This window comes from Mycteria americana, chromosome 1 (assembly GCF_035582795.1).
Source record: "Mycteria americana isolate JAX WOST 10 ecotype Jacksonville Zoo and Gardens chromosome 1, USCA_MyAme_1.0, whole genome shotgun sequence".
In the NCBI taxonomy this organism is placed as follows: domain Eukaryota; kingdom Metazoa; phylum Chordata; class Aves; order Ciconiiformes; family Ciconiidae; genus Mycteria; species Mycteria americana.
The window spans coordinates 70065107-70091375 of NC_134365.1; the positions used below are offsets into that span (position 1 = coordinate 70065107).

At 43.1% G+C, this 26269-nt stretch overlaps 1 protein-coding gene across 7 annotated transcripts; it reads left to right on the forward strand.

Annotated features, from left to right (window-relative positions):
* Positions 1–1387: 1387 nt before the first annotated feature.
* Positions 1388–25353, forward strand: IL17RA (interleukin 17 receptor A). 7 transcript variants are annotated; one of them, XM_075505072.1, is made up of 14 exons: positions 1477–1602; positions 2653–2699; positions 11010–11034; positions 13749–13895; positions 15117–15241; positions 16321–16447; positions 18405–18452; positions 18548–18705; positions 19954–20031; positions 20469–20544; positions 20629–20643; positions 21493–21594; positions 22656–22697; positions 23328–25353. In XM_075505072.1, exons 4-14 carry the CDS (start codon positions 13757–13759, stop codon positions 24839–24841), a joined length of 2424 nt encoding a protein of 807 aa, XP_075361187.1. In that variant the 5' UTR covers positions 1477–1602; positions 2653–2699; positions 11010–11034; positions 13749–13756; the 3' UTR covers positions 24842–25353. The 7 variants fall into 7 exon arrangements, with proteins under 7 accessions (XP_075361165.1, XP_075361176.1, XP_075361154.1 ...); XM_075505050.1 differs by lacking the exon at positions 2653–2699 and having other exon boundaries at positions 1388–1602; positions 23331–25353; XM_075505039.1 differs by lacking the exon at positions 2653–2699 and having other exon boundaries at positions 1389–1602.
* Positions 25354–26269: the final 916 nt, after the last annotated feature.

Genomic DNA, 26269 nt, shown 5'->3' on the forward strand with positions numbered 1-26269 from the left:
TGTCCAAAGCGTGACTCATGCATAACCACACACACTTGACATTTTCTCCGCAGGATTCTTTTTTACCAAGCGTATGCATCAAAAAATGAATGCCCGCAGCCTAAATAGAGTGTAATTAGTATATACATAAGCCATGAAGCTAATGGGACGATAATAAGTAGCATACCACGCATTTACTTTGCGAGTTAACAAATTTGTTCTACCATGGTTATCAAGCAATTACACTGCAATGCCAGCTGAGCACTGTATTTCCTGTCGCAGCACTATAAATCATAGCGTACTCAGTCCAACTGCGTCGGTATAAGATCGAGCGAAATAACGTCTAAAGAAAAAAAGGTTTTCTTCAATTACGTGTGTATATATATTTTTCCCTGACTTGCACGCAAACGTCGGAACTGCAGGCTTTGCTGCTACTGTTAATCAGTGGTGTCACAAAATGATAAAATCCAGAAGGTGATTAAAACGTGTGGATGTCATCAGCGTGAGGCGTTGGAATGGCAGGACGATCACCAGAAACCTCGTTATCTCCAGGCTCAGACCAGCCCTCCGTTAGACGTTTGCCACCACAAAACCGTATGAAACCGCCGTGCTCTCGGCCGTCAGTCGAAGCCCAGCAAACGGGTCAGCTTTGCCGAAAAGCTCACTGAGCTGGAAACCCAGCTGAGCTCCCTGGGGCCGGGCTACAGCTTTGGGTGAAAACCATGAGGTGAAAACCACGGCAAAAAACGGGTGAAAGGTGGCTGTGGGTGTCCCGCAGTGTGAAGAACGGTGCGAAACCCCAAGTGAAACCTGTGAGACAGCTGAAACGCAGTGAGCACCAGGAACGCGTAAAAGGTTTGCATAGCCCCCTGTGAACTGGATGCATTTAGAATAGCCCCACAATAGGAAAAATACAGCACACGTATAAAATACAGCATGCGCAATGCTTTTTATTGGGTAGTTGCAGACCGCTGCTGATGCCGGTTTTTAGTGCTGACGGTATTTACCCGAAACCAGAGGCGTGCACCGGAAAGGCTGAGCGCGCAGACCTCGGAACCCCTCCGTTTACCCGTGAACGCGAAGACAAACCCCGAGTAAAACCAGGTTTGGCTCCACGGCCCCGGCCTCTGCCCACAGAGCTGTCTCCAGCGGGGCCGCACCTCCCGTCAGGAGTCACTCGGGGCTCACAGCAACCCGAAGCGGGGCGGGGAGGCCGGGGAAGCCGCCGCCTGTCCCGGGCGGTACACCAACCACCGGCCCGCGGCTCGCCGCCGGCGCGGCCCGGCCCGCTCCTTGCAGCCGCACCCCCCAGCCACAACAACCGACCCAACGGTTACTTGGGGCGGGCGGGCTCCTGGGACCACAGCCCCGCCCACCGCCGGCCCCGCCCCGCAGCACCCCAGCCCCGCCTCTCCGCGGCGGCCCCTCCTCAGGTGAGGGCAAGCGCCGCTCCGCGCCCAGGTCGGAGCCCGGAAGCCCCGAGGCCCGGGCGGCGGGGCCATGGCGGGCGCGGGGCCGCGGTGGCTGCCCCTGCTGTTTCTCCTCGTCTTCCCCATCCCGCCCGCCGGTGCGGCCCTGCGGCTGCTGCTGGGCGCCGCGCCGCCCTTCAACTGCTCGCAGCCGGTAAGCGCGGCGGGGTTGGGAGCGCCGGGAACTCGGAGGCGCCGGCCGGCAGGCAGGCAGGCAGGCGGCGGGGCCGGGCAGGGCACGGCACGGGCATGGGGCCGGCGGTGTCCCCGCGGCCTCCGCAGCGGGCTGAGCCCGGCGGCAGGGCCGGAGAGGTGGGGGTTTCCCGCTCCCTGCGGTGTCTCGCGCCGCTAACCGCCGGTATGCCGGGGGGGGCCCACGCGCGGCCGTCCCCGCGCGGCTCGGGGCCGGGACAGGGACGAGGAGCCGGCGGGCCGGTGGCGGGGGAGCGGCCGAGAAGTTAGGGTGAGGGAGCGGCGTCCCCGCTGGGGGGGGGTGTGGGGGTCAGCGTGGTCTCGCTAGCCCGGGAAAGGGCTTGTCGGGCGGGGGGCGCGGTGCCCCCGGCCGGGGCCTGAGCCTGTTCCGCTCCCTCCCGAGTTCTGCCTCAGTCCCAGCCATGGCCCCGCGTCCGCAGACGGCCCCGGCGGGCAGAGCCTCGGGAGGGGAGCTCTCTGTGGCGGGATGAAGCTGGCGGCGAGCGCTGGTCCGAAGCGGAGCCTGGAAGCGGGGGCAACTGCCCGGGCAGGCAGCGGGGTGGCGGCACAGGAGGTGACCGCGCACGGGTCCCCCCACCAAGCTCCCGCAACTGGCAGTGGGTGCCCTCGGCCCACCCGAGGCCGGTGGCAGTTATGGTCCTGCTGCTGACCTCATCCTTGTGTCACACTGTGTTGCTCAGTCAAGACCCGGTATTTGTTTTAGTATGGTTTGGGGGGGGATTGGTTGTGGTTGATGTGGGCTGTATGTATCAAAGCAACTGTATATAGCGCACAACTGTATTAACTTAATGTTAAACTAGAATTATAAATACCGCAGAATTAGCCTGGCTATGTGATGGCTGCCAGGAAATGTCTGTCACTAACATCTGTGAGGGGCCCTGGCTGGGGCTGAGATTTGCTAAAACTGCCTGAAGTTACTGAGCAGGATGTGAGTCTTTGCTAATAGCTGAGGTTGCCTAATGTCCTAAATGTTTTAACCTGTTCCTTGCAGCTGAGGAGTTTTTAGGAGGAAGCAGGGAATATCTGCTGAAGGAGTAGGTAAACAAACATACATACTTGAAATTTTGAAAAGGCAGATTATGGTTGCCTTTTCTCCCTGTGAAACCAGCCAGAGAGGATATAGATTGAGAGGTGCAGATGTGGTGTCTATCTAAAAAGTGAACTAACCAGCCTGAGCTAACTTTGGCAGCCCAAAGTATGAACTCCTAGCTGGTCTCTCTCTGGGGGTTTTTGGGGTTTGTTTTTTTGTTTGTTTGGGGTTTTTTTTTGTCTAAGATACATGTAAAGAGTGTGTAGGAAGAGCAAGAGATCTGGTTTTACTTTTTATTTCTGTTAACAATAGCAGTGCATGCATAAACAGGATAATGGGCAGCTATCTTCTAAGCTAGAAAGTTTTATAGGTCATGACGCACTCTCAGCAGCCTAGAGAATGCCGCTAGTCAGATGTAGCTATAGACATACATAAACCAAAATGTGTCCTTTGGAATGAAAGCTTCTATAATCTTTTCCTGTATACATTGCATTTCCTATCCTTTGTCTATTCTGCCTCCTTTCCTAATGCTTGACCATATACTTACCCTCATTTTACCTGACCTCTGCTCTGCTGCCTTCACTCCTATTTAAAAATACCTGAAGAAAACAGTCCACTTCAGCAATTTTACTTTAGGGTGGGCATTGTGTAGTTACAAAATGCAAAATCTTACCAAAGGGGAAAGAGGACATTACAGTATTGCTTGGGCATCTAACATAACCGTGGGTATCCCAAATATTGTTAGTCACACAGGGCTTGAGAGTAATTCATTATAGAGTTTCTGTGAGTCCTTGGATGCTTGGGCTTTGACTGACTTTGTCTTCCTAGCTGTACCCTTTTTTTAAGGAACGTGAACCACAGTAACTTAGTGAGGGGTTCACCAGTACATCACCAACTTTTACTGAGGAAATGTGTTGCCCTGTGCTCTGCGTGTGCTCATAGATCAGTGAATGCGTAAGCCTTCTACTTTGGCCTTTTCTTTCAGTAAGCTGTTTTCTAAACTGCAGACAGACTTAAGAATTAAGCCGATGAGCAGCCTCTTTAGAAGCAATTGTGAAGCTGCTGACACATATAGGAAGAAGTACCATCAACTGAAGTTATGGCAGTTGAAAACAATTTCCCCTTCCCTTTCTATTGGTTGCACTGTTTTCGGAGGATGATTCAGTAACCCTTCCAGTGAGTGACTGTAGTGTGGTTCAAAAGGGAAGCTGTTGCTGGGCAGGGTTGGTGAGACCCACTTCCTTTTTCTAACCCACTACACTCATGCTGCTGTTGCTGAGCTTCGGAGTAGGTCAGGGTGAGCAACAGTGGTTTTTTCAGCAAAGCTCTCATGTGGCAAAGGCTGTTTTGGAGATGGTGGAGGGAAAGTGTCATATTGGTATCGGTAGACACCTGTAAATTGTGAAAGTAAAACTAAATGCTCATTAACAGCTCATCTTATTAAAATGCCAACAAATGCACTTAATGGGCCTTATTCACCACCACTCCATCAAACCTGCTCAGCTGTAAGGCTGAATAGCACAGCTGCAAATCCAGTTCCTTCTAGTAACTATTATTTGAATATGTCATCTGCAAGGAGGTGGGGTTCAGGCTTTTTTTCTATGCACAGGGGAAAAAAACATCCCACAGCTTAAATACCCATCTGGTTGTTCACCATCAAGTGTTTATTCACTGTGTTCAGTCATTGGGCCTTAACTGTTTCACAACACGGCATGCCTCGTGTCCTGGAGGAATGCGGTGTTTATAACCCTGCCATCTTTAAGGGGCTGGATAGGCGTATGTAGTTTGGTCTTTGAAATCTATCTTGCCAGCTTATTGGATATTTACTAAAAGTCTCTGGAGCAGAATTGATGCAACATCTCTCATGAAGATGGAAGATGGTGGTACATGTGAGGAAGACTTTTCCTGGTCCTCCTTTACTAATGTGTTCATTTTGCCTTTGCTATTGACCAACTTCTGTCATTCCCCTCTGTGGCATCTTTTTGCTGTGTAGGTTGTTACCGTAAACCATGGTCACGCTTAGTGCTGCTAAAATATTTCTGGACTTCTTGGCACGAAAAGGATTGGTGATCAAAACTACCAAACTTCAGCATAAAAAGGGTTAGTGATCAAAACTACCAAAATATGATAAAGAAAACTTTAAAACTGATTTTTGTGAAGAAGCTTCAACTTTTGAGTTTGGATTTGACTTTGCTGAGAATTTATATGAGGGCAAGAGAAAAACTTAGCAACTATAGAGGAAAAATGCTTAAAAAATAAAAACAATTTTGTATAAGATAGTTGTTTCCTACCAGCCTTAAATGAATCATCTTTCAGCAGTTATTCCTGTAATGTGTTCTTGTCCTATTGATCTCTGCTTCTTTTAACTAAGGACTCAGGAAAGGGAAACTGCAGTAAACTCCAAATTGGCCAAGCCTCAGAAGATACATGGAATGGCTCATAGGTGAGAGGCAGATTTTGGGAAGCTGGAGTCCTTCCCATTCAGCAGCTGCTCTTTAAAGGAAAACTGGATGCTTGCCCAGCTCATAGCAGTTTCTTGCTAGTTACCACAGCATCCTGCTGGGAAATTTTGGCCTCCTATTAATTTAATTGAATTGTTATGACATGGCACTGTTAATCAGTTTCCCATTTTTTTTCAGATGCACGTGATTCTCCACGGCATATGGTCTGTTCTTTTTTGATGTCAAAAGCAAGAAAAATCTTGGAAAAAAGAGTGAAAGAAACAGTTGCTTAGCTTTCTGTGAAAATATGGCAAGTAAACAGGAAGCGTTGATTGTGCCTGTCCTCTTCTGCTGATAATAGTTTTGGGCATCACCTCATATTGTCTTGTTCTCATATTTGTGCCTCCTGTGCTTGTAGCTTTGCTTGTTGGGCCTGCAAGGCAATAGGAAGCTGATGAGAAGAGAACATCTCGGTTTAAGCCCTTTCTATAATAAAGTGCAGAGCATGTTGCCTGGCTGTGGGCTCAGTCTTCAGCTTTTCTGCAGAGCTCTTCATTTTTGTTCCTTCTCCTTCCATTTGTCCGCTTGTCTGTTGTGTGTGGACTGAGACATCTCAGTTCTGTCAAAGCTTTTTACATTCTTCTAGCTTTATGTGAGTGAGCAGAAACAATTGTTGCTGTAACTTTATTTCTATTGTATCATCTAAATTTGTGCTTGCTCAAGTAGGGAAACTAGGTTAAGTACTACTTCTGTCCACAGCTTTGTTAATGCAGTCTGAATGAGCCAGTGCATCAGATAAGGGTTTGGGTTGGTTGGACCTTTACAAGGGAAAACCAGCGGGTATTCCCCCTGGTGCTGAGGAGGTAGCCGGTGCAAATCTGGAAGTAGTTGACTTATTTTATTGCAAAACCGACTTGTCTTTTTCTTTAATTGCTTCCTGACTTTTGGATGTAATTCTCTGAAGTTACACTTTCTTGGTATAAAAGTGTGCCCTCGGCTGCAGCCCAGTCCAGTTCACGTGGGCAGTATCCAAAAAGGAGATGAGAGTTTTCATGGTAACTGCTTTCTAGGTATCCTTTGGGGTTGTTATATCTCTGCCTGCATTGTGGCTTTATCTTCTTCTTCTGTTATCTTTGCTTTCTTATGCTAATAGCAAGGACTTCCTGGCTGGATGAATTGTTCTCCTGGGCATTTTGGGCTGTTAGATCATCCCTGCAGCCCTTTGAGGACTGGGAAGGGAGTGGACCAACAATTGAGTTGGTGCAGGCTGCTGTATGGTGGGAGAATCCTTCCCCTGGTCTTGTGGTAAACCTGCTAAATTCTTGACTACCTGGAGTGTTTTAAGCTGCCACCAACATAGCCAGCTACACATAAAAAAAATCTTACTGGTGCAGCAGGTAAACAGGCTAGTGTGAGGTAAGAAAAAAACATGTGTAGGTGGCCTCTTGAAAATCCTGAGTAGGGTTGGAGAACGGTGACACACCAGAAAAACTATTGTTTGTCCCTGTAGGAACTCAGTGTTGAAAGGTAAGAGATATCTTAATTGTCAAGTTTCAGTTCTGAATCCTCATCAACCAACTGATGGTTCCTGATTCAGCTCTTGGCTTTTTAATGAATGTCAGAAAGGGCACAGCCTCATCAATGCTGGGAACATCATTGCAAATGCTTTACCTGGGACAGTAGACCTGGAGGAAGAGAGAATCCATTTATCCACTGTGCTGTTTCAATATTTGTATTGATCATAAAACAAAAAAGGGGAAATGCAACACTTCCTCATTTAAGTGTGTCTTATCTGCTAATAAACAGAAACACCAGCACACAAATGAAAGCAGCTCTTCAGGCAAATAATGCCTTATCATTTATATAAGGGCTTTGTCATGATGCAGTTTACAGTAATTATTAACTGCAACAGCACAAGGACAAAATGACTGAATATTAAGTGAATATGTTTTAAGAGAAGTCATTAAATTACAAAAAAAACCCATGGGTTTTTTGCCAGTTATTTTTGTTGCCTGTTGTGAGTTCACCCCAGCTGGCAGCTCAGCCCCACACAGCCGCTCACTCTTTCCCCTCAGTGGGATGGGGAGAGAATTGGAAGAGCAAAAGCAAGAAAACTTGTGGATTGAGATAAAGACAGTTTAATAGGTAAAGCAAAAGCTGTGTGTGCAAGCAAAGCAAAATAAGGAATTTATTTCCATCAGCAGGCAGATGTTTAGTTGTCCCCAGGAAAGTAGGGCTTCATTACATGTAACAGTTACTTGGGAAGACAAATCTCTTAACTCTGAACGTGCCCCCCTTCCTCCTTCTTCCCCCTGCTTTAATTACTGAGCACACTGTCATATGGTCCGGGGTATCCCTTTGGTCAGTTGGGGTCAGCTGTCCTGGCTGTGTCCCCTCCCTAATTCTACCCCAGCCTACCTGCTTGGGGAGAGCAGTGTAAGAAACATAAAAGGCCTTGAGGCTGTGTAAGCACTGTTCAGTAATAACTAAAACATCCCTGTGTTATCAACACTGTTTTGGTCACAAATCCAAAACACAGCACCGTACCAACTGCCGTGAAGAAAATTAACTCCATCCCAGCCAAAACCACTGCACCTGTTTATGCAGGGGGCATTGTCAGGCTAAATAATTTACCTAAGGAAGTCTGATAAAGTATTTGAAGTGTTAGGAGTAACTTTTTATAGCTTAATCTGCTTTTCCATATTGGTAGTTATAATTTATATTTTTCTCTTTTTCAGTGATTGTAGTTTAGCTAGTTTTGGTTTGGTTTAATCATCATCTGCTTGCTTGCTTTCTAGGTTTTTTGCATTATCAAAGGATTTAGGTTGCAGATGCTACTTGGGAGTGTTCCAGGGTGGGGGGGAGGAAACCTGATTTGGAAGGTACAAAGTTGCAATAATGTTTCTATTAACTATACTTGTAACCAGTTTTTCTTAAGTCCGACAGGATCTAAATAATGGAGGATTTGTCTGTGCATTTATCTGCAGTAATTAGGTGCAGTATAATTGTGAAAGTACAGTTCAGACTAAATTGTATTTATATTCAAATTGATTGAGTTGATTCCCCTAGTTGTGGCTGGTTTGACCTTTTGAGCACAACAAAAATAGTGAAAAGTACCTCTTGTGTGTTATTACACATTGATGTTAAGTTCATAGATTTATTTTGCTCTTGGTTATGTTAGAGTTCCTCTGCCCTACGCAGGGCACTGCTACACAGCTTTTGGGGCCGTTTGTCCCAAGACTCCCATCTAGCAAGACCCTGTTTGGGTGTTTCCAGAGTTGTTAGTGCCACAACCTAGGAGTGAGGCTGGGGATCCAACAGTGAGTTGAAAACTTCAAGAAGATCCAGAGCAAAGATAAGGGAGAAGGCAGGTGGTTTCTGTAGGTGAGCTGCTAACATCTGGGGATCGGGGGAGAAAGGAAGAGAACAGAGTGAGAGAATGGCAAGGAAAGGTTAAGAGTGTCACTCTTTATCCCTCTCCCCATCTCATTTATAAAAGAAACTTTGATTAACAGTGCAAAGTAACTGGAATATTTGTTCTGATTCTGGGATGTTGCCTTAGTCCTAATTTAGTGCAGCAAAGATGCTTTCATTTTGAAAAATACCACATTGCTAGCTGGCTGGTAGGAAAACAATTCTTCACCAAAGTTCAGTTCTCAGGCAAATTGTTATATAGATTTGTATATATTTAGAAGTTCAGAGTGGCCAATTAGGCAGATTCCTTCCTTTGAACTGATTGAAATATTTCCTAAGCGATAATAAAGTTGGTCAATATTATACAACTTGGGTGTTGCACTGAATCTTTTTCAATATACCATACCTTGAGTACATTTGTAGTACTGCTTATTGGAGCGTGGATGTGTTACTTGTGAAGGGTGTGCCTGAAGACTGGATTTATACCTGTGTATTGTTTTGACTTGTGTAACAAAAGCCTGGGAGAGATTTTCAGGTTTTATTTTTTATATAAGCATGAGGATCTTAATGCCAAATCTGCCTGCTTTCACTCAAGGTTTGTAGGAACACAGATACATTAGTTGATATGTGAGTGTTAATGTTGGAAGTATTTTTTTCATAGTCAGTAGAACTCTGCTCATGTTTGAAATCGATTGCTCAGCACAGCTTGTATGATACCCGATTTAACCAATTGTTTATACTTTGTATTTCCTTCAAATAATGAAAAGCTTATTAATTGATGTGATGTTTTGCTTTCACTAGGACTTCTTCAAAGGCAGGATGTAGTTCTGTCTCGTTACAAGCAGACAAAAGCCAGCACAGCTGTGAAAGAGCAGTGCCCACCTTCCTCCTAAGGCCTGGTGGTTTGTTTGCAGCTTCTCCCGTACAAGCAGGAGCAGAGGTGCAGAAGGGCAGAAGATCTGGTTCACAGCTGACCTCCCTTCCTCCCCTGCGGTCAGTTTCAGGCTGTAGCCAGGTGCCTGTATGGTCACACACGTGCTTATGCCAACCCAGCAGTGCTGGGGTGTAAGTGAAGGGACATTTAGGGCTGCATCTCTGGCAGTGATGGTGTCTAATGCCAACTTAGTGTCTGTGAAACTTCAGCTTTCTGTGCCACACTGGAGGACATGTTCACTACCGAAAAGGCACAGCTAGCTTTTTCAAGCATCCACCCCTGAAAATGTAAATACAACCTTGGATAGCCATGGCTATATCACATTAATAAGCTAAGCCCCAAATACACTTGGAGTTGACCTTAAGTTGCAGAGAGGTTAAAAACCCCGCTGCCTTGCCTTCTCCACTGGAATGAATTATATTGTGGCAACAGTGTGACAATAATATCCACCTTTATATGTCAAGGCATAGGAAATGAGCGGGAGGAAACCTAGCCCTCATCTTGATTTAGTAAGTCAGTGAAAACTACAGACTTCCTCATCACTAGGATTTTGCATCACAGTAACCAAGCAAGCTTACATGCTTTTTCCTGGTGACCATGGGGGTCTTCCAGTGTAAGCAAAACATACCCAGAAGAAACCAGGCAGAGCCCACATAAATTCTGGTTGCTTCTTTATGTTCAGGACATCTTTATCCTTAATATGAAAGAGTCTAATTCTGATTTTTATTTTTCCTTCATGGATTGCCTTTCAAATATATTTCTGGAAAGTAAAATCACCATATCCTACTTACAAGCCTGGCACTTACTACATGTTGTCTTTTCCCTTCCCTGCTTCTTATGAGACATCAGGAAAAGGACCAGCCATAACTGATGCAGCCTTTCTGTTCAGGCAATACAGGACTGTTCATCACTGTGTGCTGCTAGTCATTTATCGAATTTAAGTTTTTAGAGTGTCATCGCGTAGTGGTTTTGAACCCAAGCGTAAGGTGAAGGGAAAGCCCTGCAGTAGGCAGTACATAATCTGTCAATAGGCAGTAGGCAGTACTACAGTGGCAAGCCTAGCTGCAGAGAGCTCATGATTCCAGTCAGATGGGCTTAGACCTTGCAAGCATTACCAGCAAGATCAGTGCTGGGTAGCAGTAACTTAAAGCAATGGTGTTTAAAAACCATACCCATCTACTTCAAGCAGTCTTTCATGTCACGCTGGTTTCTGTTTCATAGTCCTGGATTTTGGAAGGTTTTTGCTATCATCATCTTGCATTTTGCCTCTCCAATTTCTTTCCATTATTGCAACTACTACTGTCACACATGCATTTCAGGTGTGCGCAGGTTTCATGCCCTGTGTCCTTTGGTTTTCTGATTAACAACTTTGTGCAATATTTCTTGATGGTTATTTCTTCCAGTTTGTATGCGTCGCTACTCACTGAATTGTTTTCTTTCTGCCCCTCTCCTGCCACCAAGCAGAAGCAAATTACTGTCAATCCAGTTTCTATTCTGAGAGTAATATTCTTGTTTCTTTCCCCTCACAGGATTTAAACTGCCTCGTAAGAAATAGTAAGTAATTTTTTTTCTTCATTGCAGTTTTCTCATCAGAGCATGCAGGTTTTTGTTTTTTTTTTTACTGGGTTCATGCAGCAAGTTCTTCCTGCTAGAATCAGAGAGATGTAAAGTAAAGCACTGCTATCATGCCTTGCTTTGGGAGTTTTCAGTTTGATCCATAATCAGCTCCAACTAAAAGAGGGATGAGAAGTTAAGTCTTTTTCAGGATAGAGTTGGGGGTGGGGGGTGGGGTGGGTGGAACACAACCCAACTTGTTTAGTTTCTATTTAAAGCTGGGATGGTCAATTTTTAAAGAAATTGGAATTTTAGGGCAAGCTTGTCAGTAAGTGTTCATTACAAGCTATTATATCTATGATGGTACTTGATGAAAAATTAATGTATGAACTAGAATTGAAAAAGAGGCATAAAGGGGTGTGGCTGAGAGCAATTGATGTAAATTATTGGGTATAAAGTCCAATGAATTAACTTGATCTTAAAGGTTTTTTCTAACCTAGATGATTCTATGATTGGAAAAGGAAACAGAGTTACTGTAAGTCCCACTGAACAAGTATATTGGACATACCAGGTGTAATGGGTCAAGTCTTAGCAATGGCACACATCTGAAACACTTTAGTATAACTATGAGTAATGTTCTTAAAAAAAGAAGAATGTTCTCCATTTGTCCATTTGGGACACAGAGGTGTCTGGACAGTGCTTGCAGAACTCCTTGGCCTTTCTTTGCAGTCTTTGTTCTAAGCAGGCTCATATCTGCCTCAGTGCCCAACCCTGTATCGTACTGGCACAAGTATTTTTGTAGCCATGCTTGGCATGCCAGATCAGGGAGATGACTATGCTGAAAATAACCAGATTTTAAACTTTTTTGGCAGGAAAGGGATTGGGTGGGATCAGATTGGATCATGTTTCCCACTGGCAGACAGCCATTGGAATACAGCTTGACAACATGGCTGTTGGCTGTAAGCCAAACTGCAGCTCCACCATTAAAATGCTGCCTTATTTGAATATTTGGTTTAAATCTGCCTTATGGTTCTTATTATGTTTTTCTCCTCTAGGGGAAAGTTTTTTTTTTTTTTAGTGCTTAGTACACTCTCTTCTGAAAGGTACTTTAATCTCGTCAGGTTTTCTATAGATATTTTTTGGTAGAATGAGAATTTGAGGATTGTCTAATTACTTTCTAAGCCTAAAACCATGCTGTCACAAGAAGGGGTAGTGCCCACTTTCCACTGTTCCCATCACTGGAAGTGTACTTTGGTGGGGGGGCTGACTGTGTGACGGGAAAGCGCTGCTCTTACCTGTGTCCCTGGCAGCATCTGGCTGCATGCTCCCTCTGCTTCCTCCGGCACAGTGCCAACAGTGGTGGGCCTGCAGGCTGAGCTGCTTCCTTGAGCTCTGCCTGACAGAGTAGCCCACCAAGGAAATGGGAAAGTGTTTGTTTGGTGGGTCATTTTTATGAACCAAATCATCACACAGCCCCATGATTGTTTGAACTCATGCAAGGGAATAAGTGGAAAATGTAGCCAAAAGAGCCACCTTTCATTAGCAGCATGGATTTCTATCAGCTGAATCTGGTAGCAAAACATGTTTTGCTTTTGAGGAGTTCAACCTACAAATTTATTCTCTTGCTCTTCGTTGTTCTCTTTTCAATATTACAGTGGTTTAGTGTGGATGCAACAAGTAGCTAAAAAATATCATACTGATCTCTCCAAAGCCTGTATAACCGTTTTACCTTTTTTCTTCTTTTTTTGATATATTCAGTGGTCACACTAGCCTGTTCATATGATTCATAGATTGCATGACACAGCTCATGTTCAGTAGTTTTTCTGCTAGTTTTTCAGCAGTGCTGTTATAAATACTGTTATAAATTCTCATTAGGTAAATATGGCCTATGCTACATGTACTTAGATGCATATTACAGTCTGTCATGAAGTGTTTTGTCTAAATGTGTCCAGTATACAAACTGACTCAGATTTGTTTTTATTGACAGTTCTGCCTCCCCCCCCAGTTATCATATGCTTTATCATCAGTTATTTTATATTTACTTCTAGATTGTTGATATTTTTTAGAAAAAAGGCATATCATTGGGCCTATGCTCACCCCCGCAGAGCTATTTAAAACACTCAAACAGTAATGATTTCCCACTTGCAACTCCTCCTTGATTTGTCAGCCTAGTTCTTCCTGTGTTTGTGCTTCACTGATATTCAGCACAGCTATTTTTAATATGCACTGATAAGTCAAATGTCTTACAAAAGTCTAAGTAGATCATGTCTGTCTAATGCCTGTCATACCTGATTTCATTTTCTGATGAGATTACAGGACCAGTTTTTCCTAACACTGTATTGATGAGCATAAATTATTTTTCTGTCCAGAGAGCTCAATGGTTTAGGAAAGGCATAACAAGCAGTTGTTGGATGCTAAATTCAGATATTGAGTAAACTTACTTGACCTGTTTAACCTGACTACATTGATCGTGATAATTACTAATGAATTTTAAGGAAAAGAGGAAATGTAAGGTACTAGAGTGAGTGAGTTCAGAATATTACAGGCAATTTATAAAGTAATTGCATGCTGAAAACTGCCTTTCTGAACTGTGAAGCAGTCTGTCACCCAGTTCTGCCCTCCAAGTAACCCTGACCCAGAGGGCGGACCATAATTGCAATTACGCAGAGTTTCCTTGGCCCCACTCTAAATGGCGGCTTGCATTTGCTGGACAGGTACCTGCATGGAGGAGAGCTGGCTGCAGGTTCCCACATGGACTCCTTCTGCTCCAAGCAGTCTTCATGTCTCTTCTGACGTTTTCCGTCAGATGGATGGAAACCTGCTCCCTGTGCTTCGGATAGAATGGAAAGTGGCCACTGATGGTAAGTGGTGGTGGTTTAATGTGAACATGGAGCAGAGGAATTAAGTGTGATCTAGTAAGGATAGGGAGGAGAATTATGACTTGAAGTCTTCTACTGATCTAGTCATGAAAGCAGAGCTTTGAAATTTGGGGGTTTGGCTCCTTCATTTTGTTTGTTTTGGGAGACGATTTTGGTTTTTTCTTGGTTACTGAATCGGGGCTTTGTGTGTGCTGGGTATTCAAGAATTTAAAATGTTTCCACTGGTATGGGATAATTATATTTCAAATGGGAAAAACAGATAAAAATGGAATCAAGTGACCCACGCCTTTACCATGGCAGTGAGGGGAGAAAGGAGGTTCGCACTGCAAGCATTGCCTTTTCAAGGCATGGTAAAGACTGCAGCAGTCTTGTGCAGGGGGATTACATCTGTGAACTGAACAAATGAGAATTAATTTGAGAGCACACAAATAGCTTATGCACTGTTAATCCAGTGCAAGTTCCTTCCATTTCGGGTAATCTAGTCCTTGTAACTTAGGTTTCCTATATGCAGATGTGTCTTGATAAAGGAATAATTGTCTCATTGTTGGAGCCTAAATGAGTACCAGTAAGTCAAATTTTCTCGCTCTCCAAATATCTTTGCTTATTTTTTGTTTGTTTGTGTACGGTGCTTCCCTTGCATGCTCTTGTCCATGGTTTTGCACTGATTCAAGGCAGAATTAAGGACATTTTTTCCTTCTGCAGGGCCTATGTCTGAGGGCTGTATAGACTTATTATCTCAGTGTAGCCATAGTAGTGTAGAAGCAGGTGTGAATCAGGTAACCCAGTCATTTTGTGTAGCTACGGTTATAAACTTTCTCACTGGGATTTTCTGTACCAAAATAAAAGCGTATTTGCTTTGGTGCCCAAACTGCATGAAGCAGCCTTGAGAGGCAGAGCTAAACACAACACTGAACCTGTGGAACTGCCAGGTGTCTGGAAGAATGAAGTTGCCTTCTATTCTGCCCCTTCATTTGCACAGATGGAGCTCTTGCCATGCAGAACAACCTTTAAGCTGAAAGTGCTGTTAGTCAACCCCGCATGCTCACTTTTTCACAGCCAGTTATCTTTGTGTTGGGATCCCCAGCACTTCAAAGGAGTAAGACTGTGACAAGACTAGGCACAGTGGTAATCTCTGTGGGGGTTGCAACCTCTACACATGCAGATGACAGGAAAAGACATCTCTCTCCATCCCTGTGCCTGCAGCTAGCATCCGGTGTCTCCGAGGAGCAGAGCTGGCTGTGATGCAAGTGAACAGCAATCAACAGATCTGTGCCCAGTTTGACTTTCAGAACAACTTGACACTTCAGGTCCGTCCGGATGGAGGCCGGGTGAGTGCAAAGGGCTCTAAACTACTTTTTCTAGTCCATGGGTTTGCTTCTGCTTTCACTGTCATACAGGAAGGTTATGGATTAAAAAGTACAGACTGGTTAGAAGAGATGATGAAACAATCAAGATATTGGGCTTGAGACCTCCTGTCATTTCCAGTTTGTTTTACACTTGTGTGTAAATATGTACAAGTTCCTTGCTTATCTTGGTTTCTCTTTCACTCTTCCTATCCTTCAGGTTTTAAGAATTGTTGCTCTCAGTGCCTAGCCCATGTCATCGTTCTGGATGTCGCTTAAAGCAAATAATTGTAGGAATTTTTGCATTCTGCTTGACAGCCGTGACATAGCTGCCTTTTTAACTCAACCCTTCCTTTTACTTCCACTTCTTTCTTGTACTCTCTTGCTGTGGAGGAAAGCACCAACCTTGGGCATGGTCCTTCAGCTTACACTCAGTCTAGGAAACTTGTCCGAAAAATGCTAAGCATCCACAGTTCCCTTAACGAACAAACTCCAGATTCCTATTGTTTGTAATCACACAGAATTGGGCCGTAGTTGGCTTACCATCTGGAGCCAGTGCCTCTCCCAGAATTTGCACAGCATTGTTGATATGTGGAAAACAGTATAAATCTAAGAAAATATTTATGGAATGGCCAGGTACAGAACTATATATATATATATAAGGGCAATTCTAAATGCTTAGCACTTGCATGCACTGCAAGATTCATGCTAGACTAGAATTTCAGTCTCAAAACTGTATATTTTAGCCTCATTTCCTTTCAGTTCAGAATGTAATTAAGTGGAAACTCTACACAGTTGTTTGGCATGAGACTGTTGTATCAGTTCAGAGATCCCAAGAAATAACTGTACTTTTCTCATTTCAAACAGAAAAATTTGAGATAGACCAAGGGACTAGTATATTTAATACACCTGAGTTATACTTTTTTTTTATAGTCAAGCTTCAGAAGAAGGGTCATATGCGATGAGGGAACACAGTGGAACAGGACCAAGTCAGCTGTTAATTTCAGTGCCTTTATAAGACAATACTCTCATTTTAAGTCCTTATGAATGTGGTTTGCTTTCAGTGGAATTTCACTTTTGACCGTTTTGAAGTGGAACCTGGCCAGACTTACCAAGTGACTGTCTACCACCTGCCCAAACTGGGCGTAGACGGAGACTACAATTGCAAGTCCACGTCTCTCACAATGCCTGGTAAGAAATGCTCTAGTTCGCCTAGGCCTTGAGCTTAGGACTGTGATGGTTTGTGGACCTGTGGTTGGGGTTTTTTTTCCAGACCAGACTCATGAACTGTGAGCGAGTTTGGCAATAGGGTGACAGTGTTGTAAATACCTGTTGTTCTTTCTCAATATTGCTGTTTAGAAAGTCCATGGTGCTAGCCTTATCTACAATATCCCTGTGGTATATATCCAAACTGCGTGTGCTACAAGTTGCCATCCTTATTCCTGGGATTCTGTGTCCAGAAGCTTGTCAAATCTCTGCTTGGAATAAAGTGCATGTGGAGGGACTACTCTGTGAAGGCCAGACCCTTTGATTCTGGTTGACTGCAGTTCCTACATGGAAGATACTGCTACAAAAATTTTATATGCTCAGTAGAAAGCTGGACAAAACCTTGGACTTGGGCCTCTGATTTCTGAGAAATTGCATTTGTGGCTTGTCAAGAATTCTGCTACAGCTATGGCTAAAGTGAAGTTCATAATTAAACCTGAAAACTGATATAGGTGCCCCTCTGAGGGGCTGTTTGAAGATAAGTTACATCTCCTGGATTTTGTTGCTGAAACGTTCATCAGTGGAGCAGGCACAAAGATATTTCATCTACAGGAATGAGGCTGTAGAGTAATCTTTCATGCTCTTTGCAGACTATCGCTGCAGCTTTTACTTAATTTTAAATCTTTCAAAGTTGCCCCTCTGCTTGTGGAAGCTGGAAATACAGGCCAGAATTTCCAAATCAGGAGTAAAGTTTGGCTTCTACTATTAAATTTAGACAGGTGAAGTTTGATTTCAAAGGCACAGTTAGGCACAATTTACCAAGAAACTTGATAGAGCTGAGTGCCTGACCTTTTCTTGTGTATATGAAAATTTTCCTGTAACTAAAAAGAACTTGTTTTGCTGTTTTCCCTGAAGATGCTGAGCATCTGCAGTGCCCTCTGGCTGCACTGAGTAGTTTATAAATATTTGGCACTCAGTAAACTGGTTCATAATTTGCTTCTTAACTTGCTTATAGCTGTCAACATGACTTTAGTTATAAAATGGCAAAGTATATGGTGTGTCAGTCAGTGTGAGCTGGAAAGGGAGAGGGGGCACTTGGTTTTCAGCCCTCTTATCCTTTCTTATACCTGGTCATACTGAGAACTTCCTGGCTTTTATCCTCCACTGTTCTTCAGAAACCTAGTGCATCGTGTCAAGCTCAGCAGTTGCAGGGAGCTTTGCTGATTAGAGCTTACATGTGAATTACAGAGGCACTATATATTTTCCAACTTTGAAAGTTGAAATTTAAGATATGCAATGTTTTCTTTCAGATGTTTAAGCAGGGAGTTGTTCCTTTTCCTTTGTGTCCAAACCCTGGAGGAGAGATGTAGTTTAGGCTGAGACTTGTAAATCCCCCATTGCTAAATGTTGAATATGTAATTCTGGATTTGACTCTGAAGAAAGTCCCGAAGAGCAGGACCAATCTGCTAAATGAAGCACAGAGAACTATAAATGTGGAATAGTGTTTGGGGATCAAGAAAGATTCCAGCCTCTTAGTTTTCCTGGGGCAGAATGCTTTTGGAGGAATCTATCGCTGTGGCACTCTCAAGGTCCAGAGATCAATATGAAGTTTTAATTCCACTATGACCCTCTCTGCACAAGTCTTACATTAGCAAGAGTTGTCAAATACTACTATTATAATAGTATTGTATGTTTTCAGTCTTTTCTTACTAATTATCTCTGTTCTGGAAAAAATAAAACGCCATAAAATCAGTGGAAGGGCTAATTTATACATTGGAAGCCAATAGTATTCTGTTGCAGAATTTTGCTACTGCTTTGGAACAAAGGTCTCTACTCATCAAGGAGGGCTTGGTTAGGTGTCTGGCTTCTAATAAGAAAATGGGTGTCTTTCCTAAATGGAAGTACAATGTTTCTGACTGGTCACCAATGGTCTTTCTTGCAGACTGCAAGGACCCTCTAATGAAAAGAACCATCCCATGTATAAAGACAGGTAAAAATTTTTCTGTTTGAGTCGTGTAGACATGGATGCCCTGTTGAAATATTTCTGATGGCTGAAAAAATTGGGAATATCTGCACTACTTCCAGGCAGCTTGTGGGAGCCCAGGATCCAAGGTAAAAGTCTAGATGATACAACTCTGCTTGTGAGCTTTAACCCGTGGATGGAGTCAGCTCGATACCAAATTCATGTGACCAGTTTCCTGAATAAGACGAAGTGTAAAATGATCACACGTGATTTCACTGAGGTAATTACCTTCCTAAATTATATCCTCTGTGGTAATTTAGACAAACATTTCTTTAACAGTTGCTGAACAAGGAGTTGGAGCCACGATGTAGGAGATGTAACAAACACACTTGTACAGCAATTTTCAAGGAATTATTTTCCACAAATTTTAAATTACCTTTGGAACTTTATTTCAGGAATTTGGTGGATAAAAGATCAAAAAGAGGCTTTATAATGCACAGATCAGTCTGTAAGCATCTGCAAAGAAAACTGAAATTTGATATTTATCTGGGCTTTATTACCTTTGTCAAGCCAATGCCTGAGGAATAAGACTAAATAAATCAGTTTCAATAAATCATTGAAGTAGTTTATCAAATGTGATGGTGGGCGGGTGTTAATTACATTTTTTTAGATCAAAACTGAGTGGTTCTGTAATATGTTTCAATGAAACTGAGAATCCATTCCTGTAGGTCTTGCAGCCTGTGTTGTTGAGAAGCTCAAAGTAGATCCAGAGTGTCTTCTGACATAAGAAATGTTCCCCTTCAGGCATCTGAGGGAGGAGAAATGCTGAATATTTGGTATCAGTCCCCAGCCTTCCTTGGGGGAGGGCAGATATATTGGCATTCAGTTTGCTTAATCCTTCCATTCCTTCCACACTTAAAACCCTTTGTACTGCATGCACTAATATGTATTAAGTTATTATTGACACAGCTGGTACAGCTGTCTGCATATTTCCCTGGCAGAGGGGAATATACCTCATTTTGGAGTATGTATCTGCTAGTCATTGTAAATAACACATTTAGATTGTCATGATATTGATTGTATACAGCAGGTAACAAGGACAACTTATTTGTCTGTTCTGGTGTCAGAAGCAGCAGTGTTGACAGCTTTTTTTAATTAAAAAAGGAAGCTTGTTAATGTTTACACATTAAATAACTGAAGACATTTACATTGTTAAGAAACTAAGTTTAAGTTAACACATTTGAAGTTATACGACATACATCCTTAATGGTTTCCTGTTACCTGTGCAACCTTAGCCTGCTGTCTTAATTGTATTACCATGTCTGTCACACAGGACACCTGCAGTGATGGTGGCCAGACCATTTATCTGTTTTGTTCTCTGTGGGCTTCTTGTTCAAAAAAAAAAAAAAGGAAAGAAAAACTTCTGCTTCTTTGGACCACTCCATAGTCTCATGTCAACTCCTTTTCTTTTTTGCTGCTTTCATTCAATTGTCTTCCTTCCCTTATAACTTGCATCTGATTTCTGCAGGATGGACTGCAACAGCAAGTGAATGTCACAATCAAAATAGAGAAGAACATAAAAGCTTGCTGCAACTACAAAATAGAGGTAGAATCTCACTGTTGTCCCTGTGTCCGTCCTTCACCAACAAGGCAATGAGCAGTTTAGGAATATTATGCTTTTTACACAGTGTTTTGTTCTGAGATTGCCTAATCCCTAATTACCTGTATCAGGGAAATGATGATTATGGCTGAAAGAACAATTTTTTATATAGGTGTTTTCTGTAGACAGTGGCTTTTCCTTAGTATGGGGTTGCCAAGTCAGAGACTATGGAGTGTGAATGGCAAGTATGCAACCCCAGGAGCTCATTGCCTTCTTAACGTATAGTCTAAGAATTCTTGATTAACCTTGTTTTCTGAGGGGGAATGGGAATTCTGTGTCCCTGTGCTAAAATACAGGCAATGTAGAGGCAGGGGGAAAGAAAAGTGGGGAACAGAATTGCTTTTAAGAATAGCTTCTGTTTTCTGAATTTATTTCAACTGCAGATTCAGCCATTCTTTGCAAACTGTGGCACAGACTGTCTGAGACACTCTGCTTTCATCCCATGTTCACCAGCTCCAAGTGAGAACTGCTTTTCTGTAAATTAGATTGCCGTTGTCTTACAGATGAGAGCTGAATTTTTAATGTAACTCTCATCTTTTGCAGGTACAGACCCATCAGGTAAGAAGTTCTTCTAATACCCTGAAACTTTTCTTGCTGCTCTTTTCCTGTCATAGAATAACAAATGATCCTCCCTGGGAATGACCCGATGGGCAGGAAATGTCCCCTTGTAACACTGAATTCAGAGTGAATTGTGTTAAGAGTTACTTCACCATGATTTAATGAGGCAAGTATTTGTATGCAGTGTGAACCTTAAAGAGCAATTTTTTTAGAGATACTTCACTTGCATAAAATTCTTTGAGAAACAGTTTTGACAAGAAGAGTCTTAATATAAAATACTTTCTGTCACTTTGCTCAGTGTTAAAAAATTTGCATAATATAAAGCAGCTTTTGGAGAGAATAGCTTGCATATATTCATTTTTATGAATGTCAAGATAAATCATGTGCATAATGATTTGACATCTTTTTTTGGCTGCAACAACACCTGTAAGGAGCTAGTTTGCCCAAGATTTAAAAAGAAAAAAACACCTGTAGATTGAAAAAATTCATCACCCAAAATGGTGATTTTTCTTTTTTAAGGTTACATGAACAGGCAGGACATGGGTGGCATGCCTGTCAAAGCTGGATAAATATTGCTGTTTAGAGGAAGGTTATTGATCTGTATTTTCAATGTGCTGCACATATGGTTCTTTGTGGAGTAAGTTTATGGTGTACAGCATCATCATGAAAGCAGGAATTTGTTTTGAGGAGTGACTGTGGCATGTTGTAAGGGGGAAGTGCTGGACTACCCATGGTTTTGGGCAGAGCCAGGGTCCTTCTCCCTTGGCCCCTGCTGCTCAAGAAACTTCTGTTCTTTGATGAAATTCTATTTGTGTAAAGCAATGTCTGAGCACTATTTTTGTACTGCAGGTGATATGATTATATGGCTCTACTGGTGTGTCACTGGGATCTGTGTGTTACTGGTGGGATCAGTCATAGCAGGTGTGATTTGTATGACCAAAAAACGAGCAGGTAAGACTCATACCAGCTAGGAAGAAAAGATGCAATGCTAATACTATATTTTTCCTACTTCTGTACCTATTCCTATTGCTGTTTTCTTCCTTGCTCTTCTGATGTCTTGCCACTGAGATAATGCCTATGTAAATACCATCTTCTGTTTTACATTGTAGGACTTGTAACATCCTAATACCATCCACCTAGTTAAGTAAAGCCTTCCAGGGGTTATGCTGTCTGATATTCCATTTTCGTAGCGCTTCAGAGCTCATGAGGGGGAAAAAGGAACTTCATACTTCAGCCCTTTGTTTCCTGCAGATTGCTACAGATATCTCTTCCATTTATTTTTCTCCTGCGTTGCATAAGAGTTTTGCAGGACAGAAGTTTCCTGTTTGTCCAGCCTGTACTCTTTCCCCTGTCTCCCAAAGTCTCTACAAAATTCATTTTATGCTATTTTGAGCTTAAATAATGTTTTTCAGTTATGATGGAAGAAGAAAAACAGGATGCAGAGGTTGACATTGAGCAGTTGGAAAATTGGGTACTTAAGGACTAATTCTTCGTCTTTTGTGCTGCAACCATGAGGCAGTTATCACAGGGAAACTGCAACTCACTAGGGGTTTTTTTGCCTGAGAGGAGTAATTGGAAATCTTTTGGAAAATTTCTTAACATCAAACTTACCTATAAGATGTAGCTAGGGACATTTTAGTCACCTCTTCAGAGAAGCCTCTTAAGAAAAAGCTATCTTTAAAAAAGCCTCTTCTCCTTAAGGAGAGGTAGCAGAACAATTGGCAGTTCTGTACTTCTTGAGGTGGGCCAGATCTGGGGAAGATGGAGAAAATTGGTTTTAAGTGCATTCCTTCTCCTCTCAAAGGAAAAACACAGTGAAGTACATAGCAAAATTGGCTGTAGAAGAGTCTTATTCATTTAGTATTTTTTTTTTATTAGGCTTCTCCCTCCCCATGGTTTTATCCCTGCACAGTTAAAGATTTTTTTTTAACCTAATCTTTGGAAGGTGGTGTCACTTTAAGGGTTTTGTCTTATTTCGTGTTTTCAGAACTGACTGTGACTTTCTCTTCCAGGACACCGGCAAGGGAAATGCATCCACAATGATTTGCAGACTGGTAAGATGTCCTGCCTGTGTTTTATCAAGCACGTGTAATGCATTCTGGAAGTCTCACACAATTGTCCAGAAGGGGCTCTCATAGGCTCTACTGCTCTATAGTTGCTTCTCAAAACCAAAACGTAGTCTTAGGATCTTCCTGTTTAGCTAAAAGAAACTTTGTAACATCCAGTAGCCTTGGACAGAGAATATGGAAGTTGAAATGCCATATTTGGCAGATGGGAGACAATTGCTTTGTAAAGTGGTAAGGCTTTTGACCCAGCTGAGGCTGTACTGGCAAAAGAACCTTTGCTAATCATCTAAGCCATAGCAATAGATTGTTTTGGGGTGGATGCACTCAGCTCTCCAGCAGAGAATATAGATACATTTGCAAGCCTCTTGAAGCTGGTGTATTACTTGTGTGGTGAAATTCCACGAACCATCTAGGCATTATTATAAATCACAGCTCCACTGTCTGGACTTTCATATTCAATTTCTACAATGAGATGTTGTCTGCATATGTTGCCAAAATGGCTTCAAAACTGGTAGTTGCTAGAACCTTTTGTTAATATTCTCCTATATTGATTGCTGCTGGTTTGCACCATTACCATTTTGGGAATGTGGCTGGGATGAATATTTTTCTGTCTTTCAGCAGCACCATATACCGACCTTCCTCTGCCACCCTTGAAGCCCCGAAAGGTTTGGATTGTGTACTCTGCTGATCACCTGCTGTACGTGGATGTGGTGCTGAAGTTTGCCGAGTTTCTGATGACGGTCTGTGGCACTGCTGTAGCCTTAGATCTGCTAGAAGATCATCAGATCTCAGAGTTAGGGTCGTTACCCTGGCTTACTCGACAGAAGAAGGAGATGGAAGACCTGTCTTCAAAGATCATCATTCTGTGTTCACGGGGCACCCAGGCCAAATGGCAGGCCATGCTTGGGAGTGAGCCTGTGTGCCTTAAGCAAGATCAGCAAAAACCAATGGGAGACCTGTTCACCCCAGCCTTGAATTTGATCCTGCCAGATTTCAAGAAGCCAGCCTGTTTTGGAATGTATATAGTCTGCTATTTTGAGGGGATAAGTAGTGAGAAAGATATACCTGATCTGTTCAACGTCACATCCAGGTACCAACTGATGGAAAAGTTTGAGGATATTTATTTTCGGATTCAGGATTTGGAGAAGTTTGAACCTGGGCGTATCCATCGAATCCGGGAAATCACAGCTGAAAATTACATCGATACCCCTAGTGGGAGGAAGTTGAAAGAGGCAGTACAAAAGTTCAAGAACTGGCAGATGGAGCACCCAGACTGGTTTGAGAGTGAAACCATCTGCTTGGATAATGATGAAGAGTTGCAGTCCTTAAATAGAGAGAGCCAGGTGGATTCATTACTAAGTGAACCGGGTGGAATTGTGAAACACCAGCTGCACCTACGGGAGCCTGACCCTAACTGCTGTTATGTCATCAACCTCCACATGCATGAAGGCGAAAGTAGAGGCTGTAAACTGCAGCCTCAACTTAATCCGTGTGGGGATCCGAATTCTCAGACTATGGTCCTTCCTATGAATGAGGCTCCTCTAGTTCAGGTAGTGGAGCCAGTCTCTTCCATGGAAGATAGAAATATACTTGGGCATCATGTGCTGAGTAATGAGGACTGTATGGAAGGAGTTCCTCTTCTGGAGACAAGCTTTCCAATGAGGAATAACATCATCCTCCACGATGACTCTGAAGTTTCAGCAATAGATGACCAGAGTCCTGAAAACCTCCCAGGTGAACTGAGACACCATCTGAATGGACTCATGTACTCTCTTTATCAGCAGGATGTTATTCCTTCAGAGCCATCTCTCTGCCAAGAGGAGGCTGACAAGCAACACCAATTGGTCTTTGATGACCAATGCAAAGACCAAAGACAGTCAGTGCAGTCAGACCAGGGCTACATCTCTAGATGTTCTCCTCTGCCTCCTGATGACCTTGTGGAGGAGGAGGAGGAAGAAGAGGAGGAGGAGGATCAGGAAAAACAGATGGTCTTCCATGAACTCTCTCCAGAGGTCTTGAACAGTCTAAAGAGCCTCCAGCAGCAGCTGTTTTTCCAGGACATTCAACGGAGCTCTGACTGGGGGTATCCAGCTGAGGTGATGGACACTGGCCAGTCTTTGGAGGACTGCTAGGCTCTATCTGGGACCTGCTCCATTTGAAATACAGGGATGGAAGGTGGTACCATGCACACGGCTGAAACCGCATTTCAAACACCATCCTTGTCCTTGTATTGTAAATGACTTACTGGTGGGATCTTCCTGTCTGCTGCTAGGAGGCAGGATTGCCCAGCAGACTGGTAATGTTGCTTCCGATCTCTGTGGAGAGAAGCAACGAATATTAGCCACCCCTGTGAAAGAACAAGCAGTAGTTCTGTTCTTTGGGGAGATGCATTACATTACCATCCATCAGTAAGGACTTAGAAAAATTATTGTGGCTCATCCACTTGTGCCTTCAAAATGCTCTCCAGCTGTACTGGTTTTATTGCACTGGATAAAAGTCATGGCCAGGGTTTGGAAAATAGATTTAGATAACATGGCAAAATTTGAATTGCCATTTTAATACACATTTTAAATATTTTGTTGTAAATACTGTGTTAAAGATGTCTGCCTTAAACTTCAACCAGGTTAGGGCTGTCTCTACCTGATTGATATGTGTATCTGGAGATTTTTTTTCTTTTGCCACTCATTCATTCATTTGCAACTGCATTTCCATGGCCATTCAGAAATGAAGTTGAGTAACTGAGCAGTAAGTGGGATAACCTTTTAACTAGGAGTCTCCATAACTCTCCCTACCTCCCTACTGGGAGGTACGTGCTTGAAAACCAGCTGTAGGAGGAAGGGGGAAAAGGGGATAATAAATGAAAAAATGGGATTTGGGCTTATTATACAATTATAAGAAGAATCTGGGACTGAATACAGAATTACTGAATCAGGGGAGTCTGGTGTATTCTATAAAGCACTGCTGTTTGCTTTTGGATATCTTAGCACCAGGAAGAGTTGAACTGAAGATGTAGATAGTGACACACAATTATGGAAATGAAAGACTATTTTGGAGGGGGAAAAAAGTGTAGCTTCAGCAGATGCTGATGCTGTTTTAGAGTGGAGATAACTGAGTTAGGGGAGGCTGAGCTAAAACGAGTGCAAGATGTACTTATGTGGGTATAAACTCAAGCACGGGTAGTTCAGGCTAACCATTGTGTAATACTTATGTGGTGGGTTGACTGTGGCTGGATGGCAGGTGCCCACCAAAGCTGCTCTATCAGTCCCCCTCCTCAGCTGGACAGGGAAGAGAAAATATAACAAAAGGCTTGTGGGTTGAGATAAGGACAGGGAGAGATCATTCACCAATTACCATCATGGGCAAAACAGACTTGACTTGGGGAAATTAATTTATTACCAATCAAATCAGAGTAGGGTAATGAGAAATAAAAACTAAATCTTAAAACACCTTCTTCCTGGGCTTAACTTCACTCCTGATTTTCTCTACCTCCTCCCCCCCAGTGGCACAGGAGGATGGGGAATGGGGGTTGTGCTCAGTTCATCCATACATTGTCTCTGCTG